General features: G+C 40.9%; 1 protein-coding gene across 1 annotated transcript in view; it reads right to left on the bottom strand.

The window, feature by feature from the left end:
* Positions 1-1443: 1443 nt before the first annotated feature.
* The window catches only part of CCDC15 (coiled-coil domain containing 15), a 63484-nt gene continuing 46393 nt past the window's right edge, over positions 1444-18534 (bottom strand). Inside the window, 3 exon segments of the mRNA XM_080650743.1 lie at positions 1444-2364; positions 3782-3930; positions 4205-4381. Of these exon segments, the coding sequence (XP_080506869.1) occupies positions 2219-2364; positions 3782-3930; positions 4205-4381 (472 nt within the window). The 3' untranslated portion in view covers positions 1444-2218.

Raw genomic sequence — 18534 nt, 5'->3', positions numbered from 1 at the left:
GAGGCAGCGGTGGGAGGAGAGCCCGCCTCGGCGGGCTTCGCTTCCTTCTCTGCTTCGCTCAGGCCGCAGGAAGCCCTATTCTTGCAGGAATCTCCCTGCAATGGGCCTCTAGTCATCGATAAATCAATAAACAAGTGTTGGCAAAGATGTGGAGAAAGGGAACCTTTGTGCACTGCTGGTGGGAATGTAGACTGGTGTAGCCACTATGAAAAACAGTAAAGAGGTTCCTTAAAAAAATGGAACTGTCTTAAGACCCAGCAATTCCACTTCTGGCTGTACAGGGTGAGGCAAAAATAGGTTTATAGTTGTTCATAGTTGTTATGACTACTGAACTGAAAATTAAAAACATTCTTCAGAATTATCACCACTATGTTAGCTTACTGGCACCTCTAGCAATTTCTTAGCTTATTAACACCCACTGAAATTCTTTCCTTCTATTAACGTAATTATTCCCCTTCCCTTTCTCATAAAAACCCCTTGCCTTACTTCCCAATCAAAACATAGTTGTGAAACAGATCTCCAGAACTTATTCATCTTGCAAAATTGAAACTGCCCATTAAACAGCTTCCCATTTCCCCTCCCACCAGCTCCTGGGTATGACCATTCTAATTTTTGTCTCTATGAATTGTAGCACTCTTGGTGCCTCATATAAATGTAATCATACAGTATTTGTCTTTTTGTGATTGGCTTACTTCACTTAGAAGATTATGGTTCCTTAAAGCTCATCCATATTATAGCATGTGACAGGATTTCTTTCTTTTTTTAAGGCTGAAGAATACAGTATTCCATTTTATGTCTATACCACATTCTGTTTATCCATTCATCTGTAGATGGACCTTTGGGTCACTTCCACCTCTTGGCTATTGTGAATTCGTGCTGCAATGAACATGGGCATGCAAATATCTCTTCAAGATCCTGTTTTCAATTATTTTGGATATAGATCCAGAAGTAGGATTGCTGGATCATGGAGGCATCGCCTTAGAGCAGTGGTCGGCAAACTGCGGCTCTGTTGACTAATGAGTTTGCCGATCACTGCTTTAGAGTGACGAAAGTGTTCTAAAATTTGATAGAATATACTTAAAACCACTGAATTGTATACTGCAGACGGGTAAATCATATGGCATATGAATTATATCTCAATAAAACTGTTAAAAAATATAACTCTTAAAGGCTGAATCAAGGATATAGTTACTTAAGGATTTTGACTGAACTGGACAACGAATCTAGTTAAATAACCAATAAATTTTGTCACACAGATCATTTTGATCCTTATTTTCAATGACCTGGCTAGATGTTTAGGTGTTTTTGAGACATAACCTAAATGCTCAACAACGATCATTAGAGAAAGTGTGAAAAAGAAACTGCCAGTATGCCTTTAATTCACAATATTAAACCTTTTCATATTTTATGTTAAAAAGCACTATAAAGAAATAACAAATTAATACTAACTATAGGAATTTTTATTTCATCTGTTCTGTAGGTATGCCATTCACCAAATTTTTAAAAGATTGGGAACTGAGGCAGGATTTTACTCACTTTGACTTCAGACTCACTTTTGAAATGTCACTCACAATTATTACACAAAGAAGATGCTCAAAAGACAGAAGGTTTATTTTCCCTTTTTTGGCAATGAAAATTATAAAATTAAAAAGGTTTATGCCCAATTCACTGAATGGGGAAAGAGGTAATAAGTTAAAAAACACACACACATACCAACCCCCCCCCCCAAAGAAATTTTTAGAAAAAAAGTGCATCAAATTCAAATCCTTCTCATCTCTAATTGTTATACACAACTAGAAAAGCTAGCAGGAATCTAAATGGCCACTGATGCTCAGAAACTCATTTCATCATCTTTCTTTTCTGCTTCATCCAGACATTTCCAATTTTGTTAAGACACAAAGATACAGTTTTGGAAAGACAATAAGCAAGATAATCTCAAAAATTTCTCATGATCTCTTCAGATCGGAACAGAGCAAAGTAAGATAAACCTTACTGGTCTGATTGATCATTTTTAAAACAATAAAACTCCACATGGTTCACAGCAAAGAGACAAGTGTGGAAGTCAACTTTCCATCATGGTCCCAAGATGGAGACTGAAACAATGGTTCCAATATAATTGTAGAGACTGTTGTTACACGGGACAGTCTTCCTTTCCAGATTATATACTTTAATAGTTTTTCCTAAACAATCTCTCAGGGAGTTGATTTTAAGTGAAATACTAACAGTTGATTTCAGATTCTGAATACACATTTTTCAAAGTCCGTCTGTATGCAGAAGCAAAATTATGAATGGCAGCTCGAAGAGTCAAGGTCCACCTAGGGGTATCACAGGAATTGATGACTGAATATAGTGCCCGGGTATATGCTGCAAATAAAGGTTTGAACCGTGATGAATGAAGTCACATTTTAAACAACTCTCCCAACCTCTTTCCTATTACTACTGCTTCTCCGCCCAGTCTCATAGGTATTAACTTTACCTATTGAGTAAATATTTATTGAGTACTTACTACAAGCCAGACTCTCCATGAGGATAGAAAAGATAATGGAGAGGATGGACAAAAATAATTGCAGTGCAATACTCCCAATCCAGAGACATACACAAAATGTCATCACATAATGAAGTATGGAGTGAATTAAAACTATCTAAGAGAGGATGGAAAAGATTTCCAGAAGTGGACATTTCAGATGGTCTGAAGGTTTAATAAGAGTAAAGGAAAGAAGGCATTCTAGGAAGGGAATCAATGTGTAAGATCCCAAAGGTATAACAAAAAATGTGACATGTATTGGTGTGTGACAATAGCAAGTTTGATAAGGCTAGAGAGTCTTGCCTGGGGCCAGAGAGAAAATATACCAAATAGGCTGTGCATTTTGTACTGTAAAAACCTAGAGATTTGAGAATAGGGGAATGGCATCATCAGATTTGTGGGGTTTTATTTTTATTGATTTCAGAGAGGAAGGGAGAGGGAAAGAAAAATAGAAACATCAATGATGAGAGAGACTCACAGATAGACTGCCTCCTGCACACCCCACACTGGGGATCGAGCCTGCATCCCAGGCATGTGCCAGGACCAGGAATCAAACCCTGTCCTCCTGGTTCCTAGGTTGATGCTCAACCACTGAGCCACAATGGCCAGGCATCAGATCTGTGTTTTTTAAATATAACTCACAGAACTGATAAGAAACTCCTATCACACAGATGCACCAGGAATGTATATATTTACAGTAGTTTCAGTGAGTGCATCAATAATCATCACAGTATGTAAACCAATATATTTAGGGATGGACAGGAAACAGAAACATTAGTGACAACAGGAAGGACTCCATTTTCTCCAGCTGGGATTCCTGATAAAGACAGAATTTACACTGGTCCTCATTTTCCTCAGGGTCCCCTGGCAGAACTGGCAGTCTAATGTGGATATATATGGTCATAAATATGTGTTAGGTAACATTAAAGTCTTTGGATAACAGGGAATTCAACTAGACAGAGGCCTAACTTAATGGCCACAAAAGGCAAACTAACATTCTTCATTTACAGAAGAACCTAGAACCTATAGTAGAGTAAGCTGGACCATTTCCCCAGCATCAATGGAGACAGGATGATAACAGATCTCAAAGAGAAATAGAACTCACTATCACTTATTTTTATTGCCTGGGAGGTGTTTTGTAAAGGGGTTGTAACAGCCTCTGGTATATAGTAAGCACTCAATAAATGCTAAATTACTATAATCACTACTATTTAAAAAATTGCCACCAGGCCATAACCATTCCTTTAAGAAACTTACCTCTGTGGTTTTTATAGAAAATACAATTGTTGGCACAGGTATTAGGATGAGCATCCCAAAAGTCAGGACCACAGCCACACAGTGGAGGTAAAGTAATATTATAAAGCTGCATTTTCTCTTGGATCTGGGCCCTTAAAGCTTCTAGATACCTATAGAAACACAGTATGATCAGTGAGCCACTAGAAAGAGAATGAGCATGAGTCCCCATTTTACTACCAGCTTTAACTGTTAAAACTATCCCACACCTCTGTGCTCGGCTCTTCCTCTTTGTATCGAGAAATAGGAATACGCAGTGCTATTCCCAAGAGGTATTTGGTGAAGTTGTATGAAAAGACACAGGCAACTCTTATAAGGAAAATAAGAACACTGACTTCCCAAAGTCTCTTCTAGATCCAGAATTCCATGCAAGGATTTTGAAAGTACCTTTGGCATTCCCTTTCTCTTCGTTGCTGTTTTTCTCTGGCTTCTTTCATTTCCTCGAGCCGTAGCTGCGCTAACATCTCGCTCATCTTCTCCCCTGAATATGGCTCTTCATGAAAGTTCATTCTTAATATCCTCTGCTCTTCAGCATAACGTTGCTGCTCTTTCTTTCTCTTAATTCTAAGAATAAAATCATAACATGGTTAGGAATTTTATAAAATCGTTATTTAGAATTAGCTTCTAGGTCCAAATAACTCAGGAAATTCCCAGAATTAAGGGAGTCAGAAAATCAGTTTAACACCCTAGAACAGCTTCCAAAACTCCTGCTGGCTCATCTGAGCTTACCCTACAGCTCATGTATATAGAGAGAGCCTCTCAAATGGAAATGAGAAGTTATTATCAAGAATTTGTCTATAAGAATCCAAGTACAAGAGCTTTCTCAGATTAAAACTACAAGTAGATAGGACTTCCATTTTTGGAGTAACAGGGTCCAGAAACCAGACCTGCCCTGCCACACTACACAACCAAATCTATAATAATAAAAGCGTAATAGGGCTAATTAGACTGGACGTCCTTCCGGACGAAGCTGGGGCTGCGAGGGCCAAGGCGACGGTGGGCGGGGGCCGAGGCAGAGGAGGTGGCCTCGGCGGCGGTGCGGCCGAGCCCCTTGCACCAGTTTCGTGCATCAGGCCTCTAGCACATAAACAAACAAACAAACAAACCAGCCAAACAACTAGACAAAATACAAAAAACGATGGTTTCCAAAATTCTGGACATGAGGCAACGGAAGATAATGATCCTTGGCAGATGAGGTGAGCCCTGTACTGCCCAAGCTTACTGCCTGTAAAGTTTCCAGGCAGCAGAACAGGGCAGAGCAGTTGAGGTAGAGCCTTGTGGATTCCCTGAGCTGAAGAGATGAAGGTGAAAGTCCAGGGATACACAGGCAACCAGAGTTCACAAGACAGAATACCAGAGAGGAGAGAGCTGCTCAGAGAGAGGACTCAGAGATCTCCAGAGGGGCTCCTTCTAACACCCAGCAGAGTCCTGTGCATGCATGTGAGGAAAGGCCCTGAGGTGAGGGACAGAGCCATCTAAAAGGATATCAGGGAACAGTGCCTCGTGCTCACACAGAGCAGGGAATAGTGCCTGTTCCGCCAATCAGACTTAAAAAACTCATCATGCACAGGGCACTGGGTAGTTTTCAGGATGATCTATGTCAGTTGAGGGGAATAATAATTAGTCTTAGACCGAGCACTGCTCCAAGCACACCTAACAAACTGTAAAAGCAAAGCCCCAAAGTAACTTAACTACATCTGAAAACAAAGCTCAGGGAAATTCATAAGAATATAAAGATATCCAGCAACCAACAAAGTAAAAGTCATAATCAAAGATTACCCAGCATGCAAAAAAAGAAGGAAATCACAACTCATAATGAGAATAATCAAGCAATCAAAACCAACGTAGAACTGACAGTTATTAGAATTAGCACATGAGAACATTAAAACAGTTATTATAACTATATTCTATATGTTCAAAAGTTAAGATATGAAAAAAATAAAATAAAGCACCTCAATAAAACTATAACTTTTGAGATGAAAATACACTGAAGCCTGGCCAGTGTGGCTCAGTTGGCTGAGCATCATCTCATAAACCAGGTGGCTGCCAGTTTGATTCCCAGGCAGGGCATGTACCTGGGTTGTGGGCTTAATCTCCAGGAGGGGGCAATGCAGGAGGAAGCTGATCAATGTTTCTCTCTCTCTCCCTTTTTCCTCCTCTCTCTGAAATCAATAAAAACATTTTTTTCTTAGTGAAAAGACACGTCACAGACTGGGAGAAAATTTTTGCAAAGCAAACTAATTTAAAAATTTGGATTTGAACAGAAATTTCAACAAAAAACAATATATATTTGAAAAGATGCTCAAGAACTTTAGTCATTTGGGAAATGCAAATTAAGCCATAATAATGGCTAAAATAAAAAGGACTGATCATATGAAGTATTGGTGAAGATGTAAGGAAACTTACACTGCTGATGGTAATACAAAATGGTACAACCACTTGGAAAAACAGTTTGACAGTTTCTTTAAAAAAATGAAACTTATACCTATCATATGATCAGACTTTGCATTCCCAGGCATTTGCCCAAGAGAAAAGGTAACATATTTTGAAAGACTTGTACATGACTATTTATTTGTAATAACAAATAACTGGAAATAACTCAAATGTCCATCAACCCATAAATGAATAAACAAATTGTGATATATCCATACAATGGAATACTATTCAATAGCAAAAGGGAATGAACTCTTTATACACACAATAAGGATGAATCTCAAAATAATAATGTGGAGTAATTGGAGCAGGGCACAAGAGTGTGTGTGTGTGTGTGTGTGTGTGTGTGTGTGTGTGTGTGTATGTATATATATATATATATATATTAGAGGTCTGGTGCATGAAATTTGTGCACGGTTAGGGTCCCTAGGCCTGGCCAGTGATCAGGGCTGACTGGGGCCTTCCGGCTGCTGGTCGGGGCCTTCCTTCTTTCCGCGCTTCCCCCTTGTGGTCAGCGCACGTCATAGCGAGTGATCGAACTCCTGGTTTCCCGGTCGAACTCCCGAGGTGACACTTTGCATATTAGCCTTTTACACACACACACACACACACACACACACACACACACACACACACACACACACACAGTATGATTCTAGAAAATGCAAACTAATCTATAGTGACCTAAAGCAAACCAGTGGTCCAGAGGAGGAGGGGGGGTCAGGGAGGGGCAGGAAAGAAGGGCTACCACGGGCATGAGGAAACCTTTGAAGATGATGGATATTTTCACTATCTTGACTATGGTAGTGGTTTCATGTATATATATGTCAAAACATCTAAGTTTATACTTTAAATATGTGCAGTTTCTTGAATATCATTTATACTTATTTTTAAAACCACCTACAAGTAGAGAGCAAATGAATAACTCATTGATTCATAAGAAACCTAAGTAAAGAACTTTTGTTAAGAAATAGGACTAACTCAGGACTAGAACTTATAAACATATGCTGATAATTTGTTTCTAAAAATTACTTTGAAACAAATGAGTTACTATTTTCTGAACAGCAGTATGAAATCAATTCACACTCTTAATAAATCATTGACTACTGAAAACTTTGGGTTATCCATTAATAGCAAGCTAATTACTCCAGGGGAATCAAGGTGTTCCTTTTGTTTGATTAAGAAGTAAAGACATAAGGCAGTTTCCTAGGAATGTGAGAAAGGTGATGTGGGAGAAAGGTCAAAACAGGCACATGCTCATTCACAACTGACTTGAAAATATATGTTGCCTTGCTCTATGAAAGGGTACTAAAGTTAAACGATCACAGGGGCTCCTGGCTCAGGATCTACTTACAAAGAGATTTTATTCCAAAGAGAGCCAGTAAAGAAAAGTATTTGGAGGACATTCATATTTGCTTAGTTCAACAACTACTTACCTTGTGAAAAAGGCAAATAAAAAATATTTTTCTGTAGATAATTAATGAAATTGAGGCTTTCACTGATGAAATTTAAATAGAACCAAGTGAATGACAACAGGAAAGCTAAGTCACTTATAATTCCCTATACCAGTGGTCGGCAAACTCTTTAGTCAACAGAACCAAATATCAATAGTACAACGATTGAAATTTCTTTTGAGAGCCAAATTTTTTAAACTTAAACTTCTTCTAACGCCACTTCTTCAAAATAGACTCGCCCAGGCCATGGTATTTTGTGGAAGAGCCACACTCAAGGGGCCAAAGAGCCGCATGTGGCTTGCGAGCCGCAGTTTGCCGACCACGGTCCTATACCAATTATTCCCTATATCAGTAAACTAAGAGGTAAGGAAACAGATCAGCATTGTTTTTCAAATATTGGCACCTAGGTCTTAATAACAGGGCAGTTACTATAAATGATGGAATCGGCCTCTCCCTTATCCCCGTCTTTATTTCCTGATGTCCTCTCATCCACTCCAATATGCCTTTAAGACCTATGAATTGTTCCACTAAAACAGCTCTCTCTAAGATCAATGGCCTATAGGTCATTTAATCCATCCAGCACAGCGATTTTCAACCTTTTTCATCTCATGGCACACATAAACAAATTACTAAAATTCTGAGGCACACTAAGAAACATGTTTTTTGCCAATCTGACAAAAAATAGGTATAATTTTGATTCATTCACACTGGATAGCTATTGTTGTATCCGCTGTTGTCAGTTACCATCCACTACCACCTGTAACTCATAAAGCTACAGCTCCATCATAGACTGTTCCCCTGAGATTCAAACCTATTTACCTGCCAATCTGACATTTCCACCGTAGTATTTCAATGGTATTTTTCTGGGAAAAGAATCCACAGCTTTGGTCAGATTCTCAGGTTAAGAACTATTGCCATACAGCAGTTTCAAAAGGATCATAAAATAAAAATGACAAAGATGCCCTGCTCAGTGGTCAGAGCATTGGCCCACAGACTGAAGGGTCTCAGGTTTGAATCCAGGTCAAGAGCACATACCTGGATTGCGATTCAATCCCTGAACCTGGTCAGGGTGTGTGCAGAAGGCAACAATCAATATATCTCTCTCATGACCATGTTTCTCTTTCTCTCTCACTCTCTCCCCCACTCCTCCCTACCTTCCACTACATTTGAAAATCAATGGAAAAATATCCTCAGGTGAGGATTAAAAAAGAAAAAAATGACAAAGATACATTAAAAAGTTGTTATATATAATTATTTCATAAACAAGTTTTTAATCTTTTCTGGTGTCTTTTAAGGCCTCTTGCATAAATATATCTTTTACTTATACACAATAAAAATTAAACTAGGACAGAAATCAATATGTCAATATATGCTTTTTCTCCCGAGCACTGATGTGAATATAATTATTGTAGTTTGCTGGTATGCTAAAGGTATTCTGAAACCATGGTCAGACTTCTAGTAAAAGCAATAAATTTCAAACAAGGTAGGTCCCATAAGACTGTCAGCTGATTTCTCAACAGGGACATTGCAGGCCACAGGAACCAGCACAAAATATTCAAACAGATGAAAAGCAAGGACCTACAACCAAGATTATTCTACCTAGCAAGGCTATTACCAGTATTTAGAATTAAAGGAGACATCAAGAGCTTCCCAGAAAAGAAAAAGCTAAAGAAGCTCGTTGCCACCAAAACAGCATTACCAGAAATGTTAAATGGACTTCTTTAAGAAAATAAAAAAAGAGGAACATAAGTATAAAGAAAATGGCAATAGCCCTAGGCAGTTTGGCTCAGGATTGCAGGCTTGATCCCCAGTAGGGAGCATGCAGGAGGCAGCCGATCAATGATTCTCTCTCATCATTGATGTTTCTATCTCTTTTTCCCTCTCCCTTCCTCTCTGAAATCAATAAAAAACATTTTAAAAAAGAAAGAAAATGGCAATAAATACATATCTATCAATAATTACTTTACATGTAGCACAACAATTTCAAAACTACAACTAAAAGACAGAACGGACACCATCCAGAACCGCAGGAAAGCTGACTGAGTGAAAATTCTACAACTAGAAGGAAGGAGAAAAGCTCACAGAGAATTGGAGGTACGGCAAAGGGTCTTTGTGCGCGCAGAGAGGAAGGGCGGCGGAGTGCCTGGCTGGCTTTCTCTGGCGGAAGGGGGAAGGGAGCCCCCGACCCCATTGAACCCCAGTTCTGACTGCACTGAACACCTATTCCGGGCGAGCCCCTGGGGACCCACGCTCTTGTGGGGGGAGTCTGGACTCTCGGGCGGAGACTCGGGAGCCGGGGAAGGCGGAAGACTGAAAGTCCGCTCGCGCCAGTGCGCACAAAGGCTGCGGGAGGCTGCCACAGGCTTTCCCTAGCGGAAGGGAGTGAGAGGCTCCTGACGGCACAAAACCCCAGTTCTGACTGAAGTGAGCCCCAGTTCTGACTGCAGTGAACCCCAGTTCCAGGCGAGCCCCCGGGGACCCACGCTCTTGTGGGGGGAGTCTGGACTCTCGGGCGGAGACTCGGGAGCCGGGGAAGGCGGAAGACTGAAAGTCCGCTCGCGCCAGTGTGCACAAAGGCTGCGGAGGCTGCCACAGGCTTTCCCTAGCAGAAGGGAGTCAGAGGCTCCTGACGGCACTGAACACCAGTTCTGACTGAAGTGAGCCCCAGTTCTGACTGCAGTGAACCCCAGTTCCAGGCGAGCCCCCGGAGACCCACGCTCTTGTGGGGGGAGTCTGGACTCTCGGGCGGAGAATCGGGAGCCGGGAAGGCAGAGGACTGAAGGCACACACGTGCTAGCAAGGGCAAGGCTGACGGGAAGCCAAGACTGAGACTCCACCCCATCCAAGCTGAGCACAGAGGCTATTGCAATTTGGCAAGTCTAATCCTATAAGGCTGTCTCCAGCACCGGACTTCTCCCAGCATAGACACAGCTGATCCTTACAGCCAACTGGCCTGGAGGTCAATTCTTCCCAGTGATACCAACAACAATAAAGACTTAATTACAACAAGGCTGTACACACAGTCCACAAAGGGGTGCACCAAGAGTGTCCACCTCAGGTTAACTGGGGAGGCAGACCCACTGGGCCAAATTGGAAACCTAGCACACAAATCTACCAACTCAGGGAAGCAGTGAAAATGCGGCGTCTAAGAATCAGATCACAAACGAAAGAAATGGAGGAAAACAAACGACTGGATATAGAATTCAAAACCACGGTTATAAGGCTTTTTAAGAATATCCTAGAAAAGGCCGATAAATATAACGAGACCCTCGAAGAGATGAAAAAGGACCAACTAGAAATTAAACATACACTGACTGAAATAAAAAATATTATACAGAGACCCAAAAACAGACAAGAGGAACACAAAAATCAAGTCAAAGAATTGAAATACAAAGAAGCAAAAAACACTCAACCGAAAAAGCAAAAAGCAAAAAAAAAAATCCAAAAAGTTGAAGATAATGTAAGAAGACTCTGGGACAACTTCAAGCGTACCAACATCAGAATTATGGGGGTGCCAGAAGAAGAGAGAGAGCAAAATACTGAAAACCTATTTGAAGAAATAATGACCGAAAACTTCCCCCACCTGGTGAAAGAAATAGACTTACAAGTCCAGGAAGCCCACAGAACCCCAAACAAAAGGAATCCAAAGAGGACTACACCAAGACACATCATAATTAAAATGCCAAGAGCAAAAGACAAAGAGAGAATATTAAAAGCAGCAAGAGAAAAACAGTTAGTTACCTACAGGGGAGCACCCATACGACTGTCAGCTGACTTTTCAACGGAAACTATGCAGGCCAGACGGGAGTGGCAAGAAATTTTCAATGTGATGAATAGCAAGAACCTACAACCAAGATTACTCTACCCAGCAAAGCTATCATTCAGAATTGAAGGGCAGATAAAGAGTTTCACAGACAAGAAAAAGCTAAAGGAGTTCATCACCACCAAACCAGTATTATATGAAATGCTGAAAGGTATTCTTAAAGAAGAGGAAGAAGAAAAAAGGAAAGATAAAAATTATGAACAACAAATACATATCTATCAACAAGTGAACCTAAAAATCAAGTGAATTAAAAACCTGAGGAACAGAATAATTTGGTGAATACAATAGAATCAGGGGCATAGAAAGGGAGTGGACTGATAATTCTCAGGGGGAAAGGGGTATGGGGGGTTCATGAAGAGAATGGACAAAAATCATACACCTATGGATGAGGACAGTGGGGGGGAGGTAAGGGCAGAAGGTGGGGTGGGAAATGGCTGGAGGGGAACTATGGGGGAAAAAAGGAGAAATTGTAATAATCTGAATAAAGATTTATTTAAAAAAAAAAATAATAATTACTTTACATGTAAATGAATTAAATGCTCCAATCAAAAGACATGGGGTAGCTGGATAACAAAACAAGATTCATATATATGCTGTCTACAAGAAACCCACTTCAGATTGAAGGACAAACGTAAACTGAAAATAAAGGTATGGAAAAAGATATTTCATACAAATGGAAACAACAACAAAAGCTGGAATAGCAATACTTATGTCAGACAAAACAGACTTTAAAACAAAGGCTGTAACAAAAGGCAATGAAGAACATTTTATACACTATAGCCAAAATATGGAAGCAACCTAAGTGTTCAACTGAATAAAGATGTGATACATATATACAATGGAGTATTTCTTGGCCATAAAGAAGAATGAAATCTTACCATTTGCAACAGCATGAATAGACCTAGAGGTTATTATAAGTGAAATAAGTTAGAAAAAAACAAATACCATATGATTTCACTTACATGTGGAGTCTAAATAACAGGAACACACAAAACAGAAACAAACTCATATATACAGAGAACAAACTGGTGGTTGCCAGAAGGGAGGGGGGCTGGAGGCAGGAAGGGGGAAGGCGAAGGGATTGAGAAGTGCAGATTGGCAGTTACAAGATAGTCAAGAGAATGTAAAGTACAGAATAGGAAATATAGTCAATAATACTGTAATAGCTATGTGTGGTGCCAGGTGGGTACAGGACTTACCAGGGAGATCACTTTGGAAGTTATATAAATGTCTAACTACTATGTTGTTTACCTGAAATGAATATAATACTGAATGTCAACTATGATTTAAAAAAAAATTTTAAGGGACTAATATAATATTGCTATCCCATGTGTTTGCACAATGAAACAAGTAGACATCAATATTTACATTTTAAAGAGACTCCTAAAAATAAAATGATATCACAGGCAAACTACATTAAAAGCACCCTATATAATAAAAGCCTAATATGCTAAGTGTCCGGTCATCCGTTCACCAAAGTGTAATATGCTAATGATATGCTAAGGCTACTCAACCACTTTCCATGATGTGCACTGACCGCCAGGGAGCAGACGCTCTGACCAGTAGGTTAGCTTGCTGCTGGGGTCCAGCTGATCAGGATGGGTCGGACATGCCCTGGAGCCCTCCCACAGTCCCTCCCCGGCTGGCCAAACTCCTGCGTCTCTTCCTGGCCCCGATCATGCACCAGTGAGGTCCCTTGGTCTGGCCTGCGCCATCTTGCAATCCGGGACCCTTCCGGGGATGTTGGAGAGCCGGTTTCGGCCCGATCCCGCTCAACGCAGGAGCTGCTCCCTGGTGGTCAGTGTGCTCCCACAACGGGAGTGCCGCTCAGCCAGAAGCTGAGCTCACAGCTGGTGAACAGAGCAGCGGTGGCAGGAGCCTCTCCCACCTCCATGGCAGTGCTAAGGATGTCCGACTGCCCGCAGGGAGCAGGCCTAAGCTGTCAGTCGGACATCCCCCGAGGGCTCCCAGATTATGAGAAGATGCAGGCCAGGCTGAGGCCACCCCCCCCCCCCAGTGCACAAATTTTGTGCACTGGGCCTCTAGTATTCTTATCATTTCAACAACGCAAAAACTCTTGTTACTCAGTCATCTGCCATATGATAAGGCCATACTACTAATCCTTTACAAAGTTAAAAGGAATTCTGCTTCTAAGATTAAGAAACAGCTTTATTCCAGGAGTTAAAGAGGTGCCCTGTTAGAAAAATAACTTCTCAAGGAAATGGAAGAAATCTTCCTCTTTGACAGAACAGGATTAAGGTCTAATCTAGCATGGTCTAATCTTTGCCTGCTGATCCTGTTTTTCTTTCAACCTTCCTGTCTCCTGTTTCCTGATTCTGACAGCATTCTTTCTTAGTGATTTTTAAAATCATTACTAAAAATAACTGAATTATTTCCTACTGGACTCTCTACTTGGATTTCCTTTAAGCACGTCAAACCCAATATGCTCCAAATTAAATGTATACTCCCCACCTCTACCTACCTCCTTCCTGGCAAATCTGTTTTATAGCACCCCATTTACCTGGTGGCCTAAACCATAAACCTAAAATTTATGCTTGAATTCTCTGACAAAACCTTATCAATTCTCCTTGTGTGCTCTTAAAACTGCCTTCTCCTCATTGCCTCCTGGCCCTGGCTTATCTGAAAGACTGTGTTACAGATCCAAAGAGGTTAGGTGCTGGGGTCAAATAAATCTGGGGTAGAATCCCAGTTCTACCATTGCTAAGTAAGATCTTAGGCAAGTTACTTAACTTCTCTAGGGTTCATTTTTTTCATCTGTAAAAGGAAAAGAATAAAATTTACCTCACAAGGTTACTGAAGTGAGGAAATGAACTAATGCCTCTAAAACACACAACACTGTGCCTGGCACACTGTAAACACTCAGGGAAGAGTAGTTACCACTACCCTGCAGGATTGTGTACCAATTAGAGACAATTGAGTAAGTTCTTGACACACAGTAAGAACTTTATTATAATAGGACTTTGTTTAAAATTTAATTTCACCTCTCACCTTCTAAGTGTATTACTTCAATGATCTCCTAATATCTAGGTGCAGTCATCTTATCTGTTCCCCACAATGCCTCTATATGGCTCCTGTTTTCAGGATAAAATCCAAATTCCTTGTCATGACATACAAAGCTCTTTACAATCTTGTCTGTCCTTATTCCTTAAGGCTCACCTCTCGCACCAATCCCATCAATGTCAGAAGTGTCACATTCTCTCAAGAGTCAACACTTTTACAAAGCTATGCCTTTTGCCTAAAGTTCCCATGTATCCTTTTCCCCAATCCAATTACCATTTTCTCTCACACCGAGGCTTCTAATCCTCCAAAACTCAGCTCAGGAAGTCTTCTCTGTCCTGCTATACCATACCCCCAATTTGGGGTTCAAAACAGTCTCTGTGCTCTCCATCATCTTGTAATTTTTTTTCTTCTAATGATATTACAAACAATATTTTATTTTACTTGAGGTTTTTATAAGAGAAATTAGTCTGTAACTTCTTTTTTATAAATGTCCTTGTTAGGTTGGTATTAAGGTTATAATGACCTGTGTAATTATGTGGGAAGCATTCCCTGTTTTCTATTCTCTAGGATATTTTATGTAAAACTGGGTATAATTTTTTCCCTTAAACATTTGGCAACTAACATTTATTGAGCACATAGTATGTGCTAGGTTCTGTATTAAGCACATTTACATGTTTGCTATTTAATGCTCATAGCAACATTATGAGGTATATACCATCATTATCCCTATTTTATAGAAAAGAAACTAAGGCTCACACAGGTAATGTTCCCAAAGTCATACAGTTGGCAGGCAGTAGAGCAGACTTGAACACATCTCTCTCCATGTGGTTCTTAACCACATGCTACATTATCTTGTAATCCTATATAATAAAGAGCTAATATGCTAATTAGACCAAACAGCAGAACGACCATCCAGACGACCTTCCGGGCGAAGCCAGGGCAGCGAGGGAAGCCTGGGTCCCAGGTGCCTGCTGGCGGCCGGAGATAAGCCCGGGTCCTGGGTGCCAGATGGAAGCGGTGCTGGCAGCCAGGGGAAGAAGGCCTACTCTTGCACGAATTTCGTGCATGGGGCCTCTAGTACTTAATATATAGTATTGTCATTACCTGTTCATTTATCTGCCTCCCAATTAGTCAGTAAGATCCCTGAAGAGTGGGATCATGTCTGTCATTTTTGTACCCCCTAAGTCTAGCTTCATGTCTACTAATTAATAGATGCTCAATAAGTAGCTGCTAAATGAATGAAAACAAATAATTTGATTCTTATTGCAACTGGATAAGTAAAGCAGTGTTCATTGGTTCCTGTTTAGAAAGCTGATACATGTTTACTTTAGAATGCTGTTAAAGAAATCTTACCTTTCACAACAGCATGGATGGACCTAGAGCAGCCGTGGGCAAACTACGGCCCGCGGGCCACATCCGGCCCGTTCGGCTGTTCTATCTGGCCCGCGGAGCCAAAAGAACTGAGGGTTCTCTTGCTCTCCCCTCCGCTCCTTCACCAGCAGCAGTGTTAACATGGCAACGTCGGGAAACACAGCCGCAGCTCCTTCTTCTGAATGGGCGGATTTATATCCACCCATTCAGTAGAAGGAACAACCTCTCAGTCTTCCAGAGGCTCCTTGTAATGCCCGCTGACGCGTCCCCCGACATCACCCTGGGAATGCGTAGACACGTTATCGTGGTGATGTAGGGAGACACACCCCTGGAGAGCACAGTATCAGAGCATTAGCTAAAAAGGAGACCAACCACACTGTTCCCACTGAAGTTGATGTTTTAAAGACCAAAAACCTTTCAACCCAGTCTACATTGCCATCTACATCTACGTCCCGGGCATAATTTGGAAGTTGCACTAAAGAAAATGTTTAATTTACTGTTTACACATTTTGTTCTTTTCTATTTGTTTTAGTTTTAAATTATTTTATCATATTTTAAGTTTAATTTGAAAGGCTTTTGTACCTTTCCTTTGTTAGGCAATTTTATTTTGCCTTTGCCATCTTCAATATAAGGTATGTTATTGTGCTATGATTCCTCCATTTTTTGAAGTTTCAAATTATAATAATTAGTGTTTACATTCTTCTTGTTAAAATGTTTGAAATGAATAAAACTATTGAAATAAAAAAAAAAAGACCGTACCCTTTTATGTAATGATGTTTACTCTGAATTTATATTAGTTCACACAAACACTCCATCCATGCTTTTGTTCCGGCCCTCCGGTCCAGTTTTAAGAACCCATTGTGGCCCTCGAGTCAAAAAGTTTGCCCACCCCTGACCTAGAGGGTATAATGCTAGGTGAAATAAGCCAGTCAGAGAAAGACAAATAACCATATGATTTCACTTAAATGTGGAATCTAATGAACAAAACAAACAAACAAACAAAAATAGAACAGACTAGCCCAGCTGATGTGGTTCCGTTGGTTTAGCAGCATCCCATGCACCAAGAGGGGCCGGTTCGATTCCCAGTCAGAGCATGTGCCCAGGTTGTGGGCTCCATCCCCAGCAGGGGGCATGCAGGCGGCAACCGGCTGATGTTGATGTGTCTCACTGATGCTTCTATCTCTACCCCTTTCCCTTCCACTCTATAAAATCAATAAAAACATGTGTGTGTTTTTTTAAAGAAACAGACTCATAGATACAGAGAACAGACTGACAGCTCTCAGGGGGGTAGTTGGGTGGAAAAGGTGAAGGGCCAGCAAACAAATAAACAAAAACACCTTATAAACAGTATAGGGATTACCAGAGGGAAAGGGGGTGGGAGGAGGTAGACTGTAAAGGGAGAGATAAATGGCGACAAAGGAGACTAGACTATGGGCGGTGAGAACACCATATAATATACAGGTGATGTATTACAGAACTGTACACTTGAAACCTATTTAATTAACCAATGTAACCCCAATAAATTCAATTTTAAAAAAGCTCAATGAGAAGATAGGCTAAAGACCTGAATAGGGACCTCACCAGAGAAGATATACAGATGACAAATAAGTACAGTTGATCCTTAAAAAACATGGGTTGGAATTGCATGGGTTCACTTATATTGGATATTTTCCAATAAATCTACAGTTGGCCCTTTGTATCCCCCAGGTTTGCATGTGTGGACTCAATCACCACAGATGGAAACAGTATTTCTAATCTATGGTTAGGAATCCGTGAATGCCAATGCCAATGCCATACCATATATAAGGGACTTGAGCATCCACAGATTTTGGTATCCATTGGGGGTCCTAAAACCAATCTCCCATAGATATGAAATAACTGTAGTTAAGTTTTTGAGGCATCAAAAGCAATATGCAAATATCCAACTGTGCGGGGGAGTTGGTGCCCATAACCCCAACATTGTTCCAGGGTCAATTGTATATGAAAAGATGTTCCACATCATATGTCATTAAGAAATTGCAAATTAAAACAATGAGATACTATAATATACTTAGAATGGCCAAAAGCCAAAACACTGAAAACACCAAATGCTGGCAAGGATGTGAAACAACAAGAATTCTCATTAAAAAAAAAAAACCCAAGATGGCGGCATAGGTAAGCACCTAAATTGCTGCCCCGCACAACAATTTCAAAACTACAACTAAAAGACAGAACGGACACCATCCAGAACCACAGGAAAGCTGGCTGAGTGGAAACTCTACAACTAGAAGGAAAGAGGAAAGCTCACGGAGAAGGAACAGCAAAGGGCTGAGGTACGGAGACATGCGTGCACAGAGAGGAAGGGCAGCGGAGTGCCTGGCTGGCTTTCTCTGGCAGGAGGGGGAAGGAAGCCCCCGACTACACTGAACCCCAGTTCCGACTGCACTGAACCCCAGTTCCGGGCGAAACTCTGTGGACCCAGGCTCATACAGGAGGAGTTTGGCCAGTCAGGTAAAGAGAAAGGCACATGGAGACTCGGAGACTCGGAGATTTGGGGGAGCCGCGGCGGCAGGGGTCTGGAGGCGCGAATGCGCACGAAGACTGACTGTGGAGGTTACCACAGGCTATCCCTAGCG

The sequence above is a fragment of the Plecotus auritus genome, assembly GCF_963455305.1.
Source record: "Plecotus auritus genome assembly, chromosome: 13".
Taxonomy (NCBI): Eukaryota; Metazoa; Chordata; class Mammalia; order Chiroptera; family Vespertilionidae; genus Plecotus; species Plecotus auritus.
The sequence above is the reverse complement of the archived record's forward strand: the minus strand, read 5'-3'. Positions and strand labels throughout refer to the sequence as shown.